Source organism: Pseudopipra pipra, chromosome Z (assembly GCF_036250125.1).
Source record: "Pseudopipra pipra isolate bDixPip1 chromosome Z, bDixPip1.hap1, whole genome shotgun sequence".
Taxonomy (NCBI): Eukaryota; Metazoa; Chordata; class Aves; order Passeriformes; family Pipridae; genus Pseudopipra; species Pseudopipra pipra.
Window position 1 is genome coordinate 31,312,458 of NC_087581.1, and position 17,865 is coordinate 31,330,322.

Here is a 17,865-nt window from a genome sequence, read left to right on the forward strand (position 1 = left end):
AAGAATTTTGTAGTTGTATACAGATTGTTTGTGTGTCTAATTCAGGATCTAGATAGCAAAGCCTGAAAAATTTGGCATTTCAGACTACAGTTAGTGATCTGTATCACAAAACTAATATGTGCTTAGTGGGATCAGCATGGGGATCAGTGTGAACACCAAGAATCTATAAGTAAATAATCTTACCCTGTTTTACTGCTTAGTGAAAAATTAGACTTCTTTTTTTTTTTTTTTTTTAGTTTACTAACAGTTGTGTGAAGTTGATTGCTGTTTTAAATCACTTCCAGTAGGAGTCCTGAGACTGCAGTTTTTGTTAACTTACAGTTAATTATATTTTAAGTATTCTAAACTTGTTTTCACCAAATCAAGTGTTAATTTTCTGGTTCTACCTTTTCCCCATCCTCCCCAGATCCTGTGGTTCAAATTGCCATTGACAACTCTCGAAATATCTTGTACACCCGCTCGGAAAAAGGAGTCCTGCAAGTATGTGACTTCTTATGACTGTGGCTGTGTTGCTAATGTGTATAATAAACGTGTATGTAACTTTTTAGTTTTCCTCAATACCTGGGAATTGTCTGTAGGTATGTCAGGACATTATTTCTGTTGATCTTTTTCTAACAAAGTGTGTGCTAAAGACTTAAAGTACTTTTAAGGAAAGAGTAGCCTCAATTATATGGAAACATGAGTATAAAATAAAAATGCAGTGTGAGTTTCTGCTTGGTAAGTGAGGCTGTATTTATTAATTCATTCCTAAATCAGTAAGCTGTATTATTGAATTGCAGGTTTACGATTTGGGGCAAGATGGTCAAGGAATGACCAGGGTTACTTCTCTTTCACAAAATGCTATAGTTTCTGCTGCAGGGAGCATTGCCAGGTATGTTCATGACAATTGTAATGTAAGAGGCTTCCTATAAGGCCAGTAGTTTCATACTACCGTTTTGAAGAATGTTGTTTGCCTATTTCTTTGGATTGAAAGTGTATGGGATTTTTTTGTTTTGTTTTTCAGAACAATAGATCGTTCTGTATTTAAGCCTATTATTCAAATAGCAGTAATTGAAAATTCTGAATCCATAGACTGTCAACTACTAGCAATCACCCATGCAGGTAAAAAAGCAGTGCTAATTCCCCTCTGTTTAAACTAATAAACAGTATCTGCGCAGTTTAGCAAATTTGTGACCTATTTCTATCTTTTTTTCAGGTGTCCGACTGTATTTTAGTACTTCACAATTTAAGCATCCAACAGCTCGTCCTTCCATGTTAACTTTGGTTCATGTCCGTTTGCCACCTGGATTTTCAGCTTCCTCTAATGTAGAGAAGCCCTCAAAGGTTCACAGAGCTCTTTATAGCAAAGGTAAGTGGTGGAACATGGCTTAAATGAAATTTATTTTTGGGGGGGGTGACAGTCACTGTTGCACTGTTTTTGTATTGGGGAGCTTGAAGCGGTGGGAATAACTGAAAGCTCTAAGTGTGGCCCTTACAAGGTACTGAACAGCTGCCAGATGGTTCCAGCTTTATGCCATTTCTGATGGTAGGCTCAATTTTTAAAAGTGCTGCAGAAATGCAGGGGGCAAATATCTCTATATTGCTGACCCTTTTGGTAATATGTACTGATTTTTTGCTTTGAAGTCATTTCTGGATGTTTTCTCATCCATCTGCATAAACTCTTTTTTGAGGCACGTTCTACCCATTTTAAGCTCACTTTTATTTGCATTTTAGATAGGAGGTGTTGTTAAAAATGACCTTCTGAAGAACCTTATGACGTACAAACTCAGGAGATATTATTTGCTGCTCAAATTGTATGATAACTACTTATAGATTGATTTTTGCTAGTTTAAAAGTGAATTAATGAGTTTTGAATTTTTTGGATGATTATTACTTCTAATACTGTTCTAATAGACTAATACTGTCTTCTAACAGACTTACTGTTCCTCTTCTTGCTAGGGGTCCTGCTGATGGCAGCTTCAGAAAATGAGGATAATGACATCCTGTGGTGTGTCAATCATGATTCTTTTCCTTTTCAAAAGCCAATGATGGAAACACAGGTATAAATCTAACTTCTATAGGTTTTTGATGAAATCTAGGTATTATTTTTTTCTTTTCTAATAACAGATGCTTGAATAATACTATCTGCAAAAAGTGGGTAATTCACAGAAAACTTCGTGAGTTAGAAAGCTACTAATCAATAATGCTTCAAAGAAAAAAGGTAGTTGACCGTTCTGTGAATGAGTCTCTCAGTAGACATCCTAGTTCGGACATACTTTTCTAGCTTAATGCAAGCTATGTATCAAAAAAAATTACCTTAACTTCTAAGACTTGACTTAGAAGTTGTATATATTTGAAAATACTGTTGTCTATAGCATGCTACGTATTCTGCACAAGCACAGGAAAGCATGTTCCACAGCCCTTAGAGGTTTTTGTTGATGAGGATAAAATTTGGTAAAGATTGTTTAAAATGTAGGCGCTAGAAGCTTCAGGATTCTTTACTTAAACTGATACACCGTATCTTCATTAAATTTCACATATGATTAATCTCTTAATTATTTTTAGGAGTTTTTCTCTGATTTTCTTTTTCTTAATTGCTACATAAGTGGGTTTGTAAGAGGGGCTTGGAGAGGCTAATTTGCCTTATGTTTTGGTTCAGGGAGTACGTTTCATGTATTCCATCTCTGAAAGAAGTTTCAAGTCTTCTACTGAAGTAGAGGAGTGACATGTCAAAAATAGCATTTATTGAAAGAGTAGTGGAGTTGGAGTGAATGGGGGGACTGTATAAGCTAAAAGTTTCAAAGTCAGGTTTTGGCTTTTCTTCTGTTTTAATTAATAACTTACAAAGGAGTTTTATAGTTACTCCAGACCCCTTCCCTGCAAAAACCTAGGTATATGTATCCCAAGTGCTGACATCTCTTTTTTCCCAAGGCATCTGACAGTGACAGATGGGTAGGTTTTCTGAACAAAACTGCAGCCTGTTCTTGAGCAACAGTTCTTCCTTGTTAGCATACATAGTCTTCTGCAATGTCTTCACCAGTGTATGTCTCTTCTTGAGTTATATTTAAAGTACTGCTGCCAGCTTGTGAAAGTCTTGTAAACTTTTGTGATACAGTTACAGGTTATTTTGACTCTTTAAGAAATAATTTAAATTCATGATATTTGTGGTACTTAGTTCTGATATGGTTAGCAGATGATTGGTGTTTATATTGTAGCAGCCTTACTTTGCAAGTTGTTTTACATTTAAATGTAGAACACTATGCCTGTCTCCCAAAAGAAGCAGTATATTATTCCGTTTCTCCTAAAACCAGCAGTGTATATACAGCTGTACATTTGGTGGTAGCCTTCTGTTAGATAATACAATAACTTGCATATTTTCCTTGGGTTTTCTGGTGTCAAGAGCGGAATCTATTCTGTGTAATTTAAATGATAAATTGCCACAGCCCGAGGGGAAAAAGGGATAGGGACGTGGCACCACACAAAAGGGTTCAGACACAGCTGAAAGTCTGGGTGCAATGCCAGTTTATTAAAGGCAAACAGGGACTTATATAGTGAGGGGAGGATTCATAACTGGGGTGGAGCATGGGATTGACAACCAAGGGTGAGACAGGATTGGGAGAGAGGGGAAAGGTGGGTGTAACTTATGGGTATCCAAGGGAAGGGACCAACGGGGGCTCACTCTGCACTGCGACAACTCTCAGCTAATCAGTGACAGAGGAGCGGGAAAGCAGGGGAGAACAGGGGACTAAACAACTTTTGGCGGAAAAATCTGAGAGACTGAGTGGAATAACATTGGGGTACATTAAACTTAATATAAAACCAATGATGAACTGGGGAATAACAGTCAGTCCAATAAGATATCAGTCCATTCAAGCTCCATAAATGTTTCTCCATGCTTGAAATCTCTCCCATTCTGATTTTCCATCCTCCTCAATAAATAGTAAAATTTGCCATGGATGTGCAAAATCCATGTCTGTTACCAAACTTTGAATATTATCTATCTATTGTTCAGATGACCACCCGTGTTGATGGACATTCTTGGGCTCTTTCCGCTATTGATGACTTTAAAGTTCAGAAGATTGTAACACCACTAAATAAAGATATTATTCCAATAACTGACTCACCTGTTGTTGTGCAACAACACATGCTGCCACCTAAGAAGTTTGTTCTGCTTTCAGCCCAGGTGAGTATTATGTTGCTTGATGTAGGTAATCAGAAGAATAAGTATAAAGTTGGACAACTCATCTAAACCTATACATTCATCTTAGATATGTTTTAAGGATTGTGTTATGAACATGGAAATGAATAAGGAAGAAGATTGCTACAACCATCTCTACCTGTTTTAAATTTACTCAAAGTTTTTAGGCCAGCTTCTCTTGTACAGTGTATTAAAAGTTGTTGGTCTCCAGAAAACCAATGTAGATACAAATCATCTGAGAAGTTCTTTTAACCGTGGTTATGCTTTTGATTATATGACATTGAAACAGTCGCTGGCTGCCTAGGAAATATAGTTCAAGTAAATATTGTTGGCAATTGAAATTTGAATAAATAATTTATTTGTCATAGAAAAAGTCCCAAAAAGTTTAGAGTGAGTTTTAAAAAACAAAACCCACAAAAGTAAAGAAGCTAACTTCTGTACTTTTCTATTCTGGTTACATTTAGCAATATTTTAGACACAATAGGCCATTTAAAAAAGAAAATGTTTAAATATTAATGTCTTGCAACTTCTAGGCCCGCAAGTTGCATTTGTTTAATAGCAGCTGTTTTGTGAAGAGCATTAACTGAATCCTTTCCAGTAGTTAGGAACTGTTATTGGAAGCAGGTAAGGTGATTGAATGAATTGAATCTTACCATGCCCTGAAGTCTTCAGGCATTTTTTTTTCCAGGCAGTTCTAAGGGTTTACAAGATACATAAAGCCTTTCTTTTCTGCATATACATGCTGTATGTTTATATTCGTGTTGGGCTAAAACCAGCAAAATAAGAACACTGTGGAGAGTTTATAGCCATTGCAGTATTTTGCCTGCCTTTCCTAGACTCGCTAGTCAAACTAGACTTCAGGCACTAGTTATATTTTGATCCAGTGGAGGAAAACTCAGAAAGCTAAATATAACATCGCTGGGAGGCATGTTGGAATGGGCAGAGTAAAGACAGCTTTTTTTCTAACTTACTTTGCCTTATTTTTAGGGAAGCTTTATGTTTCATAAACTCAGACCTGTCGACCAACTGCGGCATCTGCTTGTTAGTAATATAGGTGGAGATGGAGAAGAGATTGAAAGATTTTTCAAGTTGCATCAGGTAAGAAGAGCTTTTGACATGTTATGGAAGATTTGTTATATTTATCTAAATCACTTTCTTTAACATCTTTTTGTTGTTGCTGTAAACTTTTAGTCAACACTTCATTTACCAATTACAGTAGTAGCTTTTTCTTTTCCATTGTCTACATAAAACTAAATTGCATAATGAGAAATAACTTCTCATTTTATGGTATCTAAAAATTAAAGTTTCCCTGAAATTCTTATATGTCTTGCATGCAGAAGTATAATGCAATTCTTAGTTTAGAGGAGGAGGTCATCTAAGAGTAGGGGTAGAAGATTTTCTAAAAAAAGTTGAATTCCTACCACTACAAGTTTTTGCATTTTACATTTTAAGGCCAGTAGAAATGTGTATAATTGGTTTGGGTGTTTTTGTTTAAGGCAAACAACAACAAGTTTAGTTACTGAGCGAGTGTAACTTCTATACATTTCTTATCAACTTGATATAAGACACCACACTAACAGTATAGTATGCTCTAGGAGGATCAGGCCTGTGCCACTTGCCTTATTTTGGCCTGTTCTAATGCTGCATATGATAGAGAAGTGTCTGCCTGGGCTACTCGAGCATTCTTCAGGTAAGTTTCAATTCTGTATTTGTTCTGAATATTATGCTCAGGATCACTACAGCCACTTGTACAGGATTTTTAACCTGCTACTTGAGTGAGCCTAGTTTTACAAGGAGTGTAGATTGTTAAATCTAGTAGAATATCCCTTTGCACTAATTTAGGGCTCATCAACAAAGGAAGCTTTCTGTAATGGTGATTTCTTGTTAGTTCCCCTCTTGGATGTTTGTATTCTATGTGCAGAGGAGACTATTGAAAATGTCGTTTAGTCTGCTTGAAATGCACTTTACATATATTTCACAGTATCTCAATTGATAGAAGTGTAGAGTGTAGTAATATCTTTAATGAGACCAACTCAGGCAGCTGGAAAAAGACAGGACAAGGTTTTTTAATTTTGTAGGGGTTTGGTCGGGGATTTTTGTATGGTTTGGTGTTTTATTCTTAACATATTGTAGTTTTTGCTGTTCACCATTGCACTAAGGAAATCTGGTGCTGTTCAGGGCCTGGTGGCTTTTTGTTTTTTGTTTTTTTTTTGGTGTTGCATGTCTTTTTGTGGGGTGGGCAGATGGTTTTTGTTGGTTCTTTGAGTGGGGGCAATTCAGTTACTATTTTTCAGGGTTTGGATTTTGGGGGGGATTTTTTGTTGGTTTGGTTCAGGGTTTTTTTCAGTACAATTTAGGTGACAAAGTATGGGCTTCCATTCTGGAGGATGAATTTGTAATCCATGTATCTTAAGTACTGATTATCCTTGATATCATGCAGATAGATGTATTTTCATCTGCTAAATCTCTCTCATCTTTTAGTTTAAAACCGTTTCTTCTTGTCTTGCCACTATTTATCCTTGTAAAAAAATGCTCCATGTTGTGGGTCTCTTGGGTGTCCTCACAAGGTGTGTAGCCAGGATTAAAAAAAAAAAAAAGTTTGGGGTGTTTGGTTTGGGGTGTTTTTTGTTGTTGATTCTTTGAGTGCAGGGATGATATATTGTGGATGATAGAAGGGCAAGCATGGGTCTTCTCAGCTATGCCCTTCTTTCTGCTTTCCAGTAGCAGCAAACCTTGAAAAGATACTAAAGCATAAGCCTGGTTTTGAGAACTGGTAAATTTCTCTTTAAAGCTATGCTGCAATTTTTATTCCCAATTTTAAAAGTACCCCAAAATTGCTGTTAAAGGCGTGAGAATTGAATGGGCTGTGTATGACATGTTAGGAATTTTTGGTTTTGCATGTAAACTTTAGGTATGGTGGAGAAGCACAAATGAGATTTCCATCAGCTCTGCCTCCTCCAAGTAATGTTGGACCTATTCTGGGTTCTCCAGTTCCTACCGGTACGTAGCATTTCATGGTTTTGGACAGATTTTTCTTCTTTACGTATGTGTACGTTCTGTCTTCTGACAAGTACCTGTGTTCTTTTTGTTTGAAATAGACTTTGTTTTTTCACTCACTGGTTAGTTAAGGACAGGAGTTTTTTCTGTTTCTCTTGAGAGATTTTTGGGCTTAGTGAGGGGGGTCATGTTATCTCAAACTGTCTCCACATTGCATATAATCTGTTGAGATACTGTGCAGAAGGTATACGTTTGTTGTTGCCAGAATCATTTCAGCAACCAGAGAACAACTTATCAATAGTGTAGTTCAAACTTTACAAACCGTAGTTGGTTGCTGTGTATCATCCTGCAGTGTCATTGTCATACCTCTTCAGATACTGTTTATGAGAAAGGAGAAATTTTGATCAAGTAAGATAGTTGTTTGGAGTGATTTCTCCCTGTAAAAGCTTGTGCTGGTTTAAAGGTAAACCAGCAGGGGAAATGAACTCAACTCAAAAGAGAGCTTATAAGTCAGAATAACGATTTAATAAAATAATACAATAAGTACAATTATACAGACAAACAATTGGTTTTAACCCACAAAACCCAAATATATAACCCAGCACTCTGGGGCATGAACAGAGTGGTGTTCTTTGGGCCCCCTGAGTCCAAAGGAAAAGGAGAGGGGAAAACCTGTTGGTGAGAGTGGTGGTTGCAGTCTGGTCGAGAGTGGTGGTTGCAGTCTGGTTGAGAGCGGTGGTCTGCAGCCTTCCTCTGGATCCCAGGAGTGGTTAAAAAGGTCCCAAGACTCCAAGATTATATATCCTCCAGTTCAGGCAGGAATGCCCAGTACCTCCCTCAGGGTGGGGGGTTCCTTAATGGGCGTGAGGACAAGAGCAACTCCTATCTTGCAGGTCTCTTAGCACCTAGTTTATAGCCTGAGGAGTCAGGCTCTATGTGCAGATGGTGTAAATGGTTCAATGATAACAGTTTCTGGGAAATGGCATGGAAGGCTATAGAATACACAGTTTTGGGTTACACCCATCCAGTGATGAACTGGTCTCAGCTGTCCTAACTAGGACAATGCTCTAGCTTCAACGTTTGGTTTCTGCTTCAATCTTCAGTCCCTCCAACAAATGAATAAAGTGCCTATTGTTTCTCCTCAGAACTTTATGCTTATTGGAGTGGAGGCCTTTTTGTATTCTCAAATTCAGTTAAATTTCTACAGTTGCTTTGGAAAGTGTCCCTTAATGTGTGCTTACTCCAGATTTTGAGGGGTTTTAAAAAAAAACAACATAATGATGAATTTGAAACTCTGAATTACTGAATTGAATTCATTATTATTTTTTATCAAGAACTTACTAATGTAGAAGATCCTCTACCCTTATCTGACATGTGGCATTCAGTTTTACACAACAGACTTGAGAAATAAACTTGTTTGCCTGAAACGCAAAGAAGTTCCATATCAGTACCATTTTTTACATATATCCAAATTCCTAAGTATTGAACAAAGATATGCTGAACTGCGATGAAGTTTTGGAAAAACAGTTGACCGTGTTTTTCAGAATTCTTAACTGCTATTTAAACACTAAGAAGAGTGGCTGTTTTTAATGGATCAGTGACATCACTTTCCAGGCTTTATGGTGTAGAACAGTAGCAGTGTGGGCAGGAGCTGAGGCAAGGCATAAAAATGCAAAATTAAATCTGAGTTGGAGAGAACAGCAGCTATAGGGAGAACAGGTGCTAGGAGGAAACTGAGAATGAAAGTAAGGTGTGGGGGAAATGACAGGAATCTCTGTAATCAATAAAGGGATTCATTTTACAAGTAAATGTACTTTTCCCAAGTCTAAATGTTTGGATATTTTTTATCATATTCTGTCGTATATGCCTCTTTCAAACATAGTATCAAAGCACATGTTTCCATTTTGCTTCAGTAACAGGTCCAGGTGGAAGATGGCACCATTCTTCTGCTACTACTTTCTCGGTTTGCTCAAAGGGTAGAGAATTGTCATGTGAAATTAAGATTCTGATATTGTGGATGTCCCATGTGGTGGGTCAGACAGTGCTGACAGAAATTCATTAAAACACCTCATAATTTTGCATGTGACACTACATTGCAATAACAGTAGCATTCAAAGGCCAGGCACCTTTAACTTGTTTCCATCTTTGTCACACTGTTGAAAGTCTAATCATGCATTTGCATGCTGCTTTTCTGCAAATTTGTGCTTTGCTTAGCACATATAATGTGCTCTGAGAATGCATTGGCACCATATTATTTTCTGTGATATTGTGTGTTGCCAAGTTGAGAGAACTGCAGTGAATTAGGCAAGAATTGTTTTATAAAAGTCAAACTTTCAGAGTGCCAGTTTTCTGGCCTTTTCTGTGATAGATCACCTTACTTGCTGCTGGTACAAGGACATTTTTGTTCACGTGTTTTGGTTTGATGATGGCACATTCCTCATATTTTGGGGACTTAAGTTAGGTATTCAGACTTCAGTTGCAGGAGGGTTGGTTTTCATAGCTGGATTTGAGGCTCAGCCTTAGTGTAGCAAGTTAACAGTGTTGCTGTAGTGTTTGTCTGTCTGCCCTATGCAAAAATGAAGGATAATAATATCAATGTCTTTCAATTGAGTGCTCAGAAGGTAAAATTGATATTATTTCAAAAGATCTAAATGACTGAAGGCGCGTGCTTTAAGAATATATGCCCATATCAGGAGTGGGAGCAGTCAGAAGGTGAGGAAAAACAAAAAGTACATAAACAGTATTACATTCAGTGCACAGAACAGCAGGCATGCAATAAATTACACATAAATACTGGGAAAAAAGCCGAATAGCTGCTCTTGAAGGAACTGTATCTATTTGGGATTCACTTGTGAAGTGCTGGATTGATAAGAAATTAGTGCAATTTGATACTTAACTATAAATAAAACTTTGCTGCTTTTGCACAGATATTTTATGGGTTAGATTTTGGTTTATTTTTTGGATTGTTTTTAGGAAACTCATCTTTATTTCTTTTCCCTTTTTAGGTTCCCCTTTGACTGTTGATAGTCCATATCCTAATCCTAGCTTTTTGACATCTGGACAAGGTAACATCTTTTCCTTATCTGGAGAAACAGATTTGTTTGGTTTTGGGGTTTTTGGGGTTTTTATTGACATTCAAATGAGTAATATTTACCTATTTTTATCCAAGGTTTCCAACCTCCTGCTGTGTCAACTCCCGTATTTCCTGCTGGGAATTCCATGTCTCACCCTGGTGCATCTGTTAGTGGAATGATGGGTCCCGAGATAGTATTTTCTGGAAGACACAACGGCATCTGCATATACTTTGCTCGTATTATAGGGTGAGGATCCTGTCACTCAATTTGTTTCGTAGTTTTTCTTTCCAGTAATGCTTATTGGATGTTAAATTCTATTTTAATATCATTTAAATTTGAAATCAGTAAAGTGCATTTTTATATTGCGTTATGAAATACCTGTTGATATAATACATTGTCTTTGCAGCCTCTTTAATAATAATACATTCAGTGAATGCCTAGGGCAGGAAGATTGCATAGACATTGATCCTGCAATCAAATGCATTAGCACAAGTCTGAAAACTGCAGTTCTTATTTTTCAAACCTATGAGCTGTATGTTTTAAACTCCTATTAAAGGGTGAAACAGAAATGCAGAAGGACTCACAGAATCAAAATCCTGGCTTTAAGTAATTTCTGTTAAGAATCTCTAAAAAGAGCGCTCAAGTCAGAGCAATGAAGCAGGACTAAAGAGATTCTGCTACCTGGGTGTTGAGTCCTAAACACCTCAAGCAAGAACAGAGTTCTGCATGCTGATTAGGAAAGAAATTTTTTTTACAAGACTTGTTTATTTGCACTATATTTCTGGGGAGTAATATTGGCCTGTAGTTAAAATATTTGAAAGTGTCAAATTTTAAAATTTGGGATTTTGTTAATTATTTATATCTGTACTATTCACACTTTTATAATGGTTACCTTTTTGAATATTTAGTTTTCATCCAAATAAAATCCTTATTTTAGATTTTGAAGTAAAAAGCATTACCATTTCTTTCTTAAGAGATTATACGTAGAAGACTTGCAAAAATACTTGCTTAAATTACTTGGCTTTAACACAGAGCTGTTTTGTGTTGCAGAAATATTTGGGATGGCAGTATAGTTGTGGAGAGAGTTTTCAAGAGTGGCAATCGAGAAGTTGTTGCAGTATGTAAAAGATTATTCTGTGTTCCTGAGTTTCTTATAGAATTTGTCTTAAGTCCTTTTTAACTTCTGAGGTCCTGTCAGATGTCTTTTTGAGCTATTATTTTGAATGTTAACTTTTTAAGAAACCTAAATAATTTTATCTCTACTATTTCTAGTTGATAATGGCTGGTTTTCTTCATGTTTATTCATGGCTCTTCCTTCATACCCCCATAGGTCTTCTGCATACCCCCTCCAGACAAACGCTAAAAATAAAATACTTTAGTGAGTTAGGATGGTCATTACTGTTATGAAAGTTATATGCAGTTATGGAAAAAATATCCATGATTTTTCTGACTAACACCTTGCTGTTTAACTTTTTGTCCGTTATCATAATAACAAAATCTTTTCGGACTGTGGCTGTTAATAGAATCCTCAACTGAGTAATTTCAGCACTGCAGATTAACTGCTACATGGGCTTTCCTTCTCCTACCTCCTAAGGTAACTGGGAGACTCTGGAAGACCTTGGCAGTTATGCTATGTCTTAGCAATGCTCAACGTTGTTCTAGTTTAGAGTTGGAAATAGTAAAGCGTAGCTGATTTAGTTTTCAGAGGGGTAAAGAAAGTAGCATCTTATACTATATATCTTCAGAGGACTGCTGCCTCTTCACATGTGTGCCCCCTCAACGAATGTGGTAAAATGTTGTGTTCTTCTAGTGATCCATTACTATTAAACTATTTATTTGTGGTACCCTCTTATTTGTCTTTTTAGTTGGCGTTAGCTTAAAATTGAAAATTTTTGGAAAAAAGTGTGAAAAGCCAGCTTTCTGTAAAGAAATTTGCTTTCTTTTGCAGATAGAAAGCAGTGTTCCATCCCGTGTGCTGGAATGTGTGCTACAAGAGCTAAAAGGTTTACAAGAATTTCTGGATAGAAATTCACAGTTTACTACAGTGGGAGCCCTTGGAAACCCAAGGTAATTATTAATTGTGGTAAATTTACTGGTGGTGTTTAATGTCCAGATTTTGAAAAACTATACTATGCCTGTGTTCAGTTGAAGTGTTTTTATGGTCTCCTGCTTCAACTATTCAGATGCTAAAAATGAGTTGTTAGGTGCATCTTTAGAAGATTCAGTATTTGTATTCTTATTAGCATCTTTTTTGGTTTTGTTTTGGAATTGCAGTTTCAGCACACCAGCCAATCTCCAACAGAGACTCCTGGGTTTTATGCGGCCTGATGGTGGAAGTTCTCAGCAGGTCCAGCAAGAACTTCAAAGGAAATATCATGGTATGTAATTACTTCTGAACAGGAAGTGGGAGGGCATGGTGCTCTTGGGTGTTGTCTTCCTCACTTTTCTTATGAAATCCTCAGAATAAAAAGGCCTTTTTTCCACAGGAATTTTGCATTAAATGATACGCTGGGTTTTTTGCACGCTTACCTGTCTCCTTTTTCTTCTTCCTAATGTGGCCCATGATTCGTAAGATTGTTTTATCTCCTCACTATGGTGCTTAATAGCTGCACACCCATTTTTACTTTCAGGATAGCAATTGCTAAGCAGTTAGTTTATGAAACAAGTGAACATGATGTCCTATTAAAAAGAAATACTGTAATGCAAGTTGCCAAAAGTAAAGTCACTAAAATGTCTACAAAACTTTGTTTAGAAATACGAGGTCTGTCACACAGCCCATTTGAATTCATGTCTTCCTGTAGTGCAACTTTTGCCCAGCACTTGCAGGCAAGTTGGGAAGTGTTGCTGCAGTGTATATGGAATTGAAGATGGTCTGTTTGAGTATAATCCTGGGTTTTCAATAGTGCAAATATAAATTCTTTTTAATTCATTATGTAGGATTTGGTAGACATTTAATAATTTTATTTTTCATTTTTATTCTTTAATCATAAACTCTTTTGGCTTGCTAAATGACACTGTATTTATTGTTTCCTCATATATGAACTGTAAGCACTCAAGAGTAGAGACATAAATTGTTGCAATTATGTTCCACTCACGTTATAAATATGAATACATTATGCTTTTGTTAATATATCTTATCTGATATAAATGTTACTAGTTTTTGGAGTAGTTGTTGTTTTAAAGATAGTGCAGATAGTGTTGACCACTGCTGTAATTGTAATTGTTCTCTCTAGAACTAAATACAGGTACTCAAATAAAAAGAGAATTTGTATGGATTTATTTTAATTTATTTTATGTTCATCACACATGCATTTATAAGAGCTATTTATGAAAAAATAACCAAAAATTTAAGACTGATGTATAAATCTAGTGTGTTCATAGGAGAACGTACTTCTTTTTTAGAAATTATTCCTTCTGTGTTGTGTGGCTTGAAGTAAATGTTAACAGATGGTGTTTCTTTGGGGAAAGAACTATCTCCCAAGAGAGCTGGACAGCATTAATCAATAATGGAGAGGGAAAGGAAATTGTTGCTGTAAAACCTCAGAAACTCACACACTAATTTGAAACATGTAAAACAGTTATTTGCTGACAGTCTTTGCTTTTTCAGCTGAGGCACAGCTAACTGAGAAGACTTCACTTCAAGGCATCCAACAGCTTGTTCGCAAAACCTGCCAGGCATTGGCTTTGTGGAAGTTACTGTGTGAGCACCAATTCAGTGTTGCTGTAGGTGAGCTTCAGAAGGTAAGATCTGGATCATATAGTTTTAATTTGTTTATACTAGTCTCCTGAATTTCCTTTACTACCTAAGTTATTCTCAAAGGACTATTATATTAATTTTAAACCACATATAGATTTTTATTCAGGTCGCAAGTGTTTAAGAGTGTGACATCTAGTATTGACTTAATCACCCAATTTTATGAAATTGGAGGTGTCACTAAAATATGTTTTACTTATATTGATGGTTAATAATGAGTCTGGTTGTATAAATTACTGTGTTTTCACCTTAAGCACATTCTAGAAAATGTGCTGAGAAGAGTAGACTAATATTTTCCAGCCAAGTGGAGTTCACTCTTTGCCTTAGTCTTGGTGGAAGTTGGAGAGCAATAGGGTAGTAGAGTCTTTGCACTTCTGTATAGGTAGGGTTCCAGAATGTACCACAGAACAGCTGAGGTTGGAAGGAATCACTGGAAATTGTTTACCCCCTCTGCAGCAAGGGAGGAGTAATCTGGTTGACCCTCAAAGCAGGGTGAACTAGAGCAGGTTGCCCAGGACTGTGTCCAGTATGGATTTTTATATCTCAAAAGGTGGAAACTCCACAGTGTCTTGGGGCAACTTCTTGCAGTGTCGAACCACCTTTAGAGTAAAAAGGATTTATATTCAAGTATAATTTCCTTTGCTTCAGCTTTTGACCATTGTGTAGTGTCCCGTTTACTGAGCAGTACTGACAAGAGTCTGGCTCTGACTTCTTTACACCTTCACAAAAATATTAGTAAGATGCCACATACTGCCCCTTGAACCTCCAGGCTAAACAATGCCAGTTCTTTCAGCCTCTCCTGGTTTGTAAAGAAGCAAACTTGCAGAACTATGGGTGCTACTGCTGTGCACCCTTTGCTAATGTCAAATTTGTGTCCTACCCTTGAAAAAGCTATTAATTAGAATACTAGGCATTCTGTCCTAGGACTTGATAGGAAAACAGACTATTTGAGAAGTTGAATTCTTTTTCCATAAAAATAATAATTTTAAAATCTCACAGGTGCACAGAAGCTGTTGTTCTTCGCACTGTTGCATTGGGGAGCTTTGGGCAGCTTTTATCTTGTGTTGGGCAAGGAGTTAACTAACTGTGTAACAATTTTCTTCTGTCTTCAGTAGATTTAGAGGTTTTGTAATGTTATTATGCTGTTAGCGATCATCTATAGATGCTACATAGACACTACTAGCAACTCTATGTGAGCAAATATTTCTATTAAATTAAAAACTAATAACCTTCAAGTAATTTATTTTTAAAAGCATAAAGAGTGCAGACCTTGAATTTTTCAAAATCCTCCTTTTATTGCATCTGTCATTTTTTTAATCTATGACAATAAAATAGTTTTCATTCTTAAAACCTACGACGTACTCATTTTGTAGGGTGTGCATTCTGACTGCCCTATGAAGTAAGGGGAACTACTAGTTCCATTCTTATTTGGAGAGATCTGAAACAGAGGTTACACATAGTGAAGATGGCAGAGGAAGTCTGCTAAGAGGAGTCCTTTGGCATCCAGGGATCTAGTGCTTTAATTATTCTTTCCATTTTGCTATATAATGTGTGTTTTAAATAATATATTTCTGTGGTGTGCACTTCAGTCATTGGAGTTCTGTATGTTTTTAATTACTGGAAACAATTAATTTTGCTGCTCTAACAACAGAAAAAGTAAAAGATTTGGTAAATTGATGATATTTTGTCTATCTTCAGGAACTTCAGGAACAGCTAAAGATTACTGCTTTTAAAGACTTGGTGATTAGAGACAGAGAGTTGACTGGAGCACTCATTGCTTCTCTCATAAACTGTTACATCAGAGATAATGCTGCTGTGGATGGCATCATTGCCCATTTGCAAGATATCTGTCCTCTTCTTTATAGCACTGATGATGCTGTGTGTTCCAAGGTAAGTGCACTTCCAGATTTTACTGCACCAAAACACAACTTCAGAACATGTTCACACGAGGTAAGTTGGACAGCTTGTAAGTCATTATGCTCAAGTAGTTTCAGAAGCACAAAAAACAATGAAGGCGAGAAGTCATGGGCATATTTGTGTCTTTCAGTTGATTAATGCTGAACATTACATGAAAATTATTTGAAGCATTTGCAGTTATTTGTAATGTTCATACGATCTCTACTTTTAATCTGATGTATATCTGTCTTCTTATGTTGATAAAATGTTTTCTTATTTCAGGTCTTCCTCAGCATAGGGTCTTGGGTTTTGTCTATTGCATAGGGGAATTTGAAAGAGATAATTGTGTTTAGTTTAATGGAATTTGGTCTTTGAAGGTTTTCGAATAAATTTGGAATAAGGAACCGGTGAGAGGAGAATGGGGAACCCCTTGGTTAAGTCTTCAGCCCTTCTCTCTACTGCTGTTGTAGTCTTTCTGCTGGAAACTTAGTGACCAGAGAGTGCTTTTGAGAGGATGATGTTTCTACTGTTTCAGCTTTGAAGTTTGGAATAATAACTCATTGACAGTATCCATTTGGATATATGTCCAATATTCATGATGTGCCCTTGTGAATAATTTCTATTTTCCCACGATTTGTCTCTAGGCAAATGAACTTCTTCAGCGCTCTCGACAGGCTCAGAGCAAAATGGAAAAAGAGAAGATGCTGAGAGAGTCACTGAAAGAGTACCAGAAGATCAGCAATCAAGTAGACCTTGCTAATGTTTGTGCACAATATAGGCAGGGTAAGAGCCAGTTACTGATCATGTTCTGTCAAATAGTTTCTGCAGTGTCCTTTCATGCTGTCTTCTTTTCTGTTTGTTTTGTTTACCAACTTTCAACTCCTTTTACCATAAACAGTTAGTTAATAACCCTTAGAATTAAACTGTACCAGCTTGTTCTTTTAAAGCCTTTCTAGAGTTCACCAACCAACCAAAAAAACCATTTCTATATTAAAATATTCCCATGAACTTATCTAATATTGCAGTGTCCATTTGTTTCATATATGTGGTTATAATATTTTTAGGAAAATTCTTGGGCTATATGTGGTTTCAGGTAAGGTTTTATACCAAATAAGCTGTTGGAAAGATGGTTCTGAACCCTGTTCAGTGCAGTAGAAGCTAGTAATTTAAAACCATGACAGTTATATCTATATTTAAGATTTCAGCCTCTGTACAGTGTTACACATTGTGCAGGACATTCTGATGTAACTTCATATCCAAGTTCAAACTTGCGTGTAAGTCACGCAGCTTGGGTACAGGTGTAAACCTCTATATGATACAGAATAGAGTGAATAGTGTTTATTTTTTCTTACTTGCTAAATCAGAAGTGGTTGATATCACCATTTTGTTGTAGATTTACTACAATATTGAACAGTGATATTTGTTTTGATTTTTTCCTAGTGCGTTTCTATGAGGGAGTAGTAGAACTCTGTCTTACAGCTGCTGAGAAAAAAGATCCCCAGGGTCTGGGCCTTCATTTCTATAAAAATGAAGAACCAGAAGAGGATGTTGTTGGACTCCAGGCTTTCCAAGAGAGGCAAGTTTTCAGGGATAATTTATTATCATTATATGGGGTGCTTTATTTCAAATGACTGGAAAAGTAGCTCTTTTAGGGAAGTTTTGTAAGGTAATAACAAAACAAGCATTTTATGGTAAGAGATGCAATAGAAATGTTTTTATCCAGTATGTTCCCTTTGATTGTTATTAATATGGCACCAACTTAATAAGAACAACACCTAAAATGATAGATGCAGAAAACATTGTGATCTGAACATTATAGAAATACTTGTTAGCAATATAAATGAGAATAAACTAGATTGTGACAACTATCTTAAAATGATCTATGACATTTTTCAATTTTAGTAACTGTCTACAAAGTCATACAATAACAACACTTGAGAATAATCTTTCATAGATAGTTGCAATGA

The 17,865-nt window shown here is 36.4% G+C and overlaps 1 protein-coding gene across 2 annotated transcripts in view; it reads left to right on the top strand.

Annotated features, from left to right (window-relative positions):
• Positions 1-17,865, top strand: part of NUP155 (nucleoporin 155) — a 30,495-nt gene that overhangs the window by 5,438 nt on the left and 7,192 nt on the right. The window contains exons 8-26 of one of the 2 annotated variants that reach the window (XM_064643018.1): positions 407-480; positions 780-871; positions 1,004-1,101; positions 1,196-1,348; positions 1,939-2,039; positions 3,992-4,162; positions 5,165-5,275; positions 5,773-5,867; positions 7,089-7,177; positions 9,088-9,150; positions 10,180-10,239; positions 10,344-10,494; positions 11,299-11,365; positions 12,197-12,315; positions 12,523-12,626; positions 13,856-13,989; positions 15,701-15,892; positions 16,543-16,681; positions 17,339-17,474. In XM_064643018.1, coding sequence (XP_064499088.1) covers positions 407-480; positions 780-871; positions 1,004-1,101; positions 1,196-1,348; positions 1,939-2,039; positions 3,992-4,162; positions 5,165-5,275; positions 5,773-5,867; positions 7,089-7,177; positions 9,088-9,150; positions 10,180-10,239; positions 10,344-10,494; positions 11,299-11,365; positions 12,197-12,315; positions 12,523-12,626; positions 13,856-13,989; positions 15,701-15,892; positions 16,543-16,681; positions 17,339-17,474 — 2,149 coding nt within the window. The remainder of the gene's footprint in view (positions 1-406; positions 481-779; positions 872-1,003; positions 1,102-1,195; positions 1,349-1,938; positions 2,040-3,991; positions 4,163-5,164; positions 5,276-5,772; positions 5,868-7,088; positions 7,178-9,087; positions 9,151-10,179; positions 10,240-10,343; positions 10,495-11,298; positions 11,366-12,196; positions 12,316-12,522; positions 12,627-13,855; positions 13,990-15,700; positions 15,893-16,542; positions 16,682-17,338; positions 17,475-17,865) is intronic. The other variant, XM_064643019.1, reaches the window with a different exon arrangement.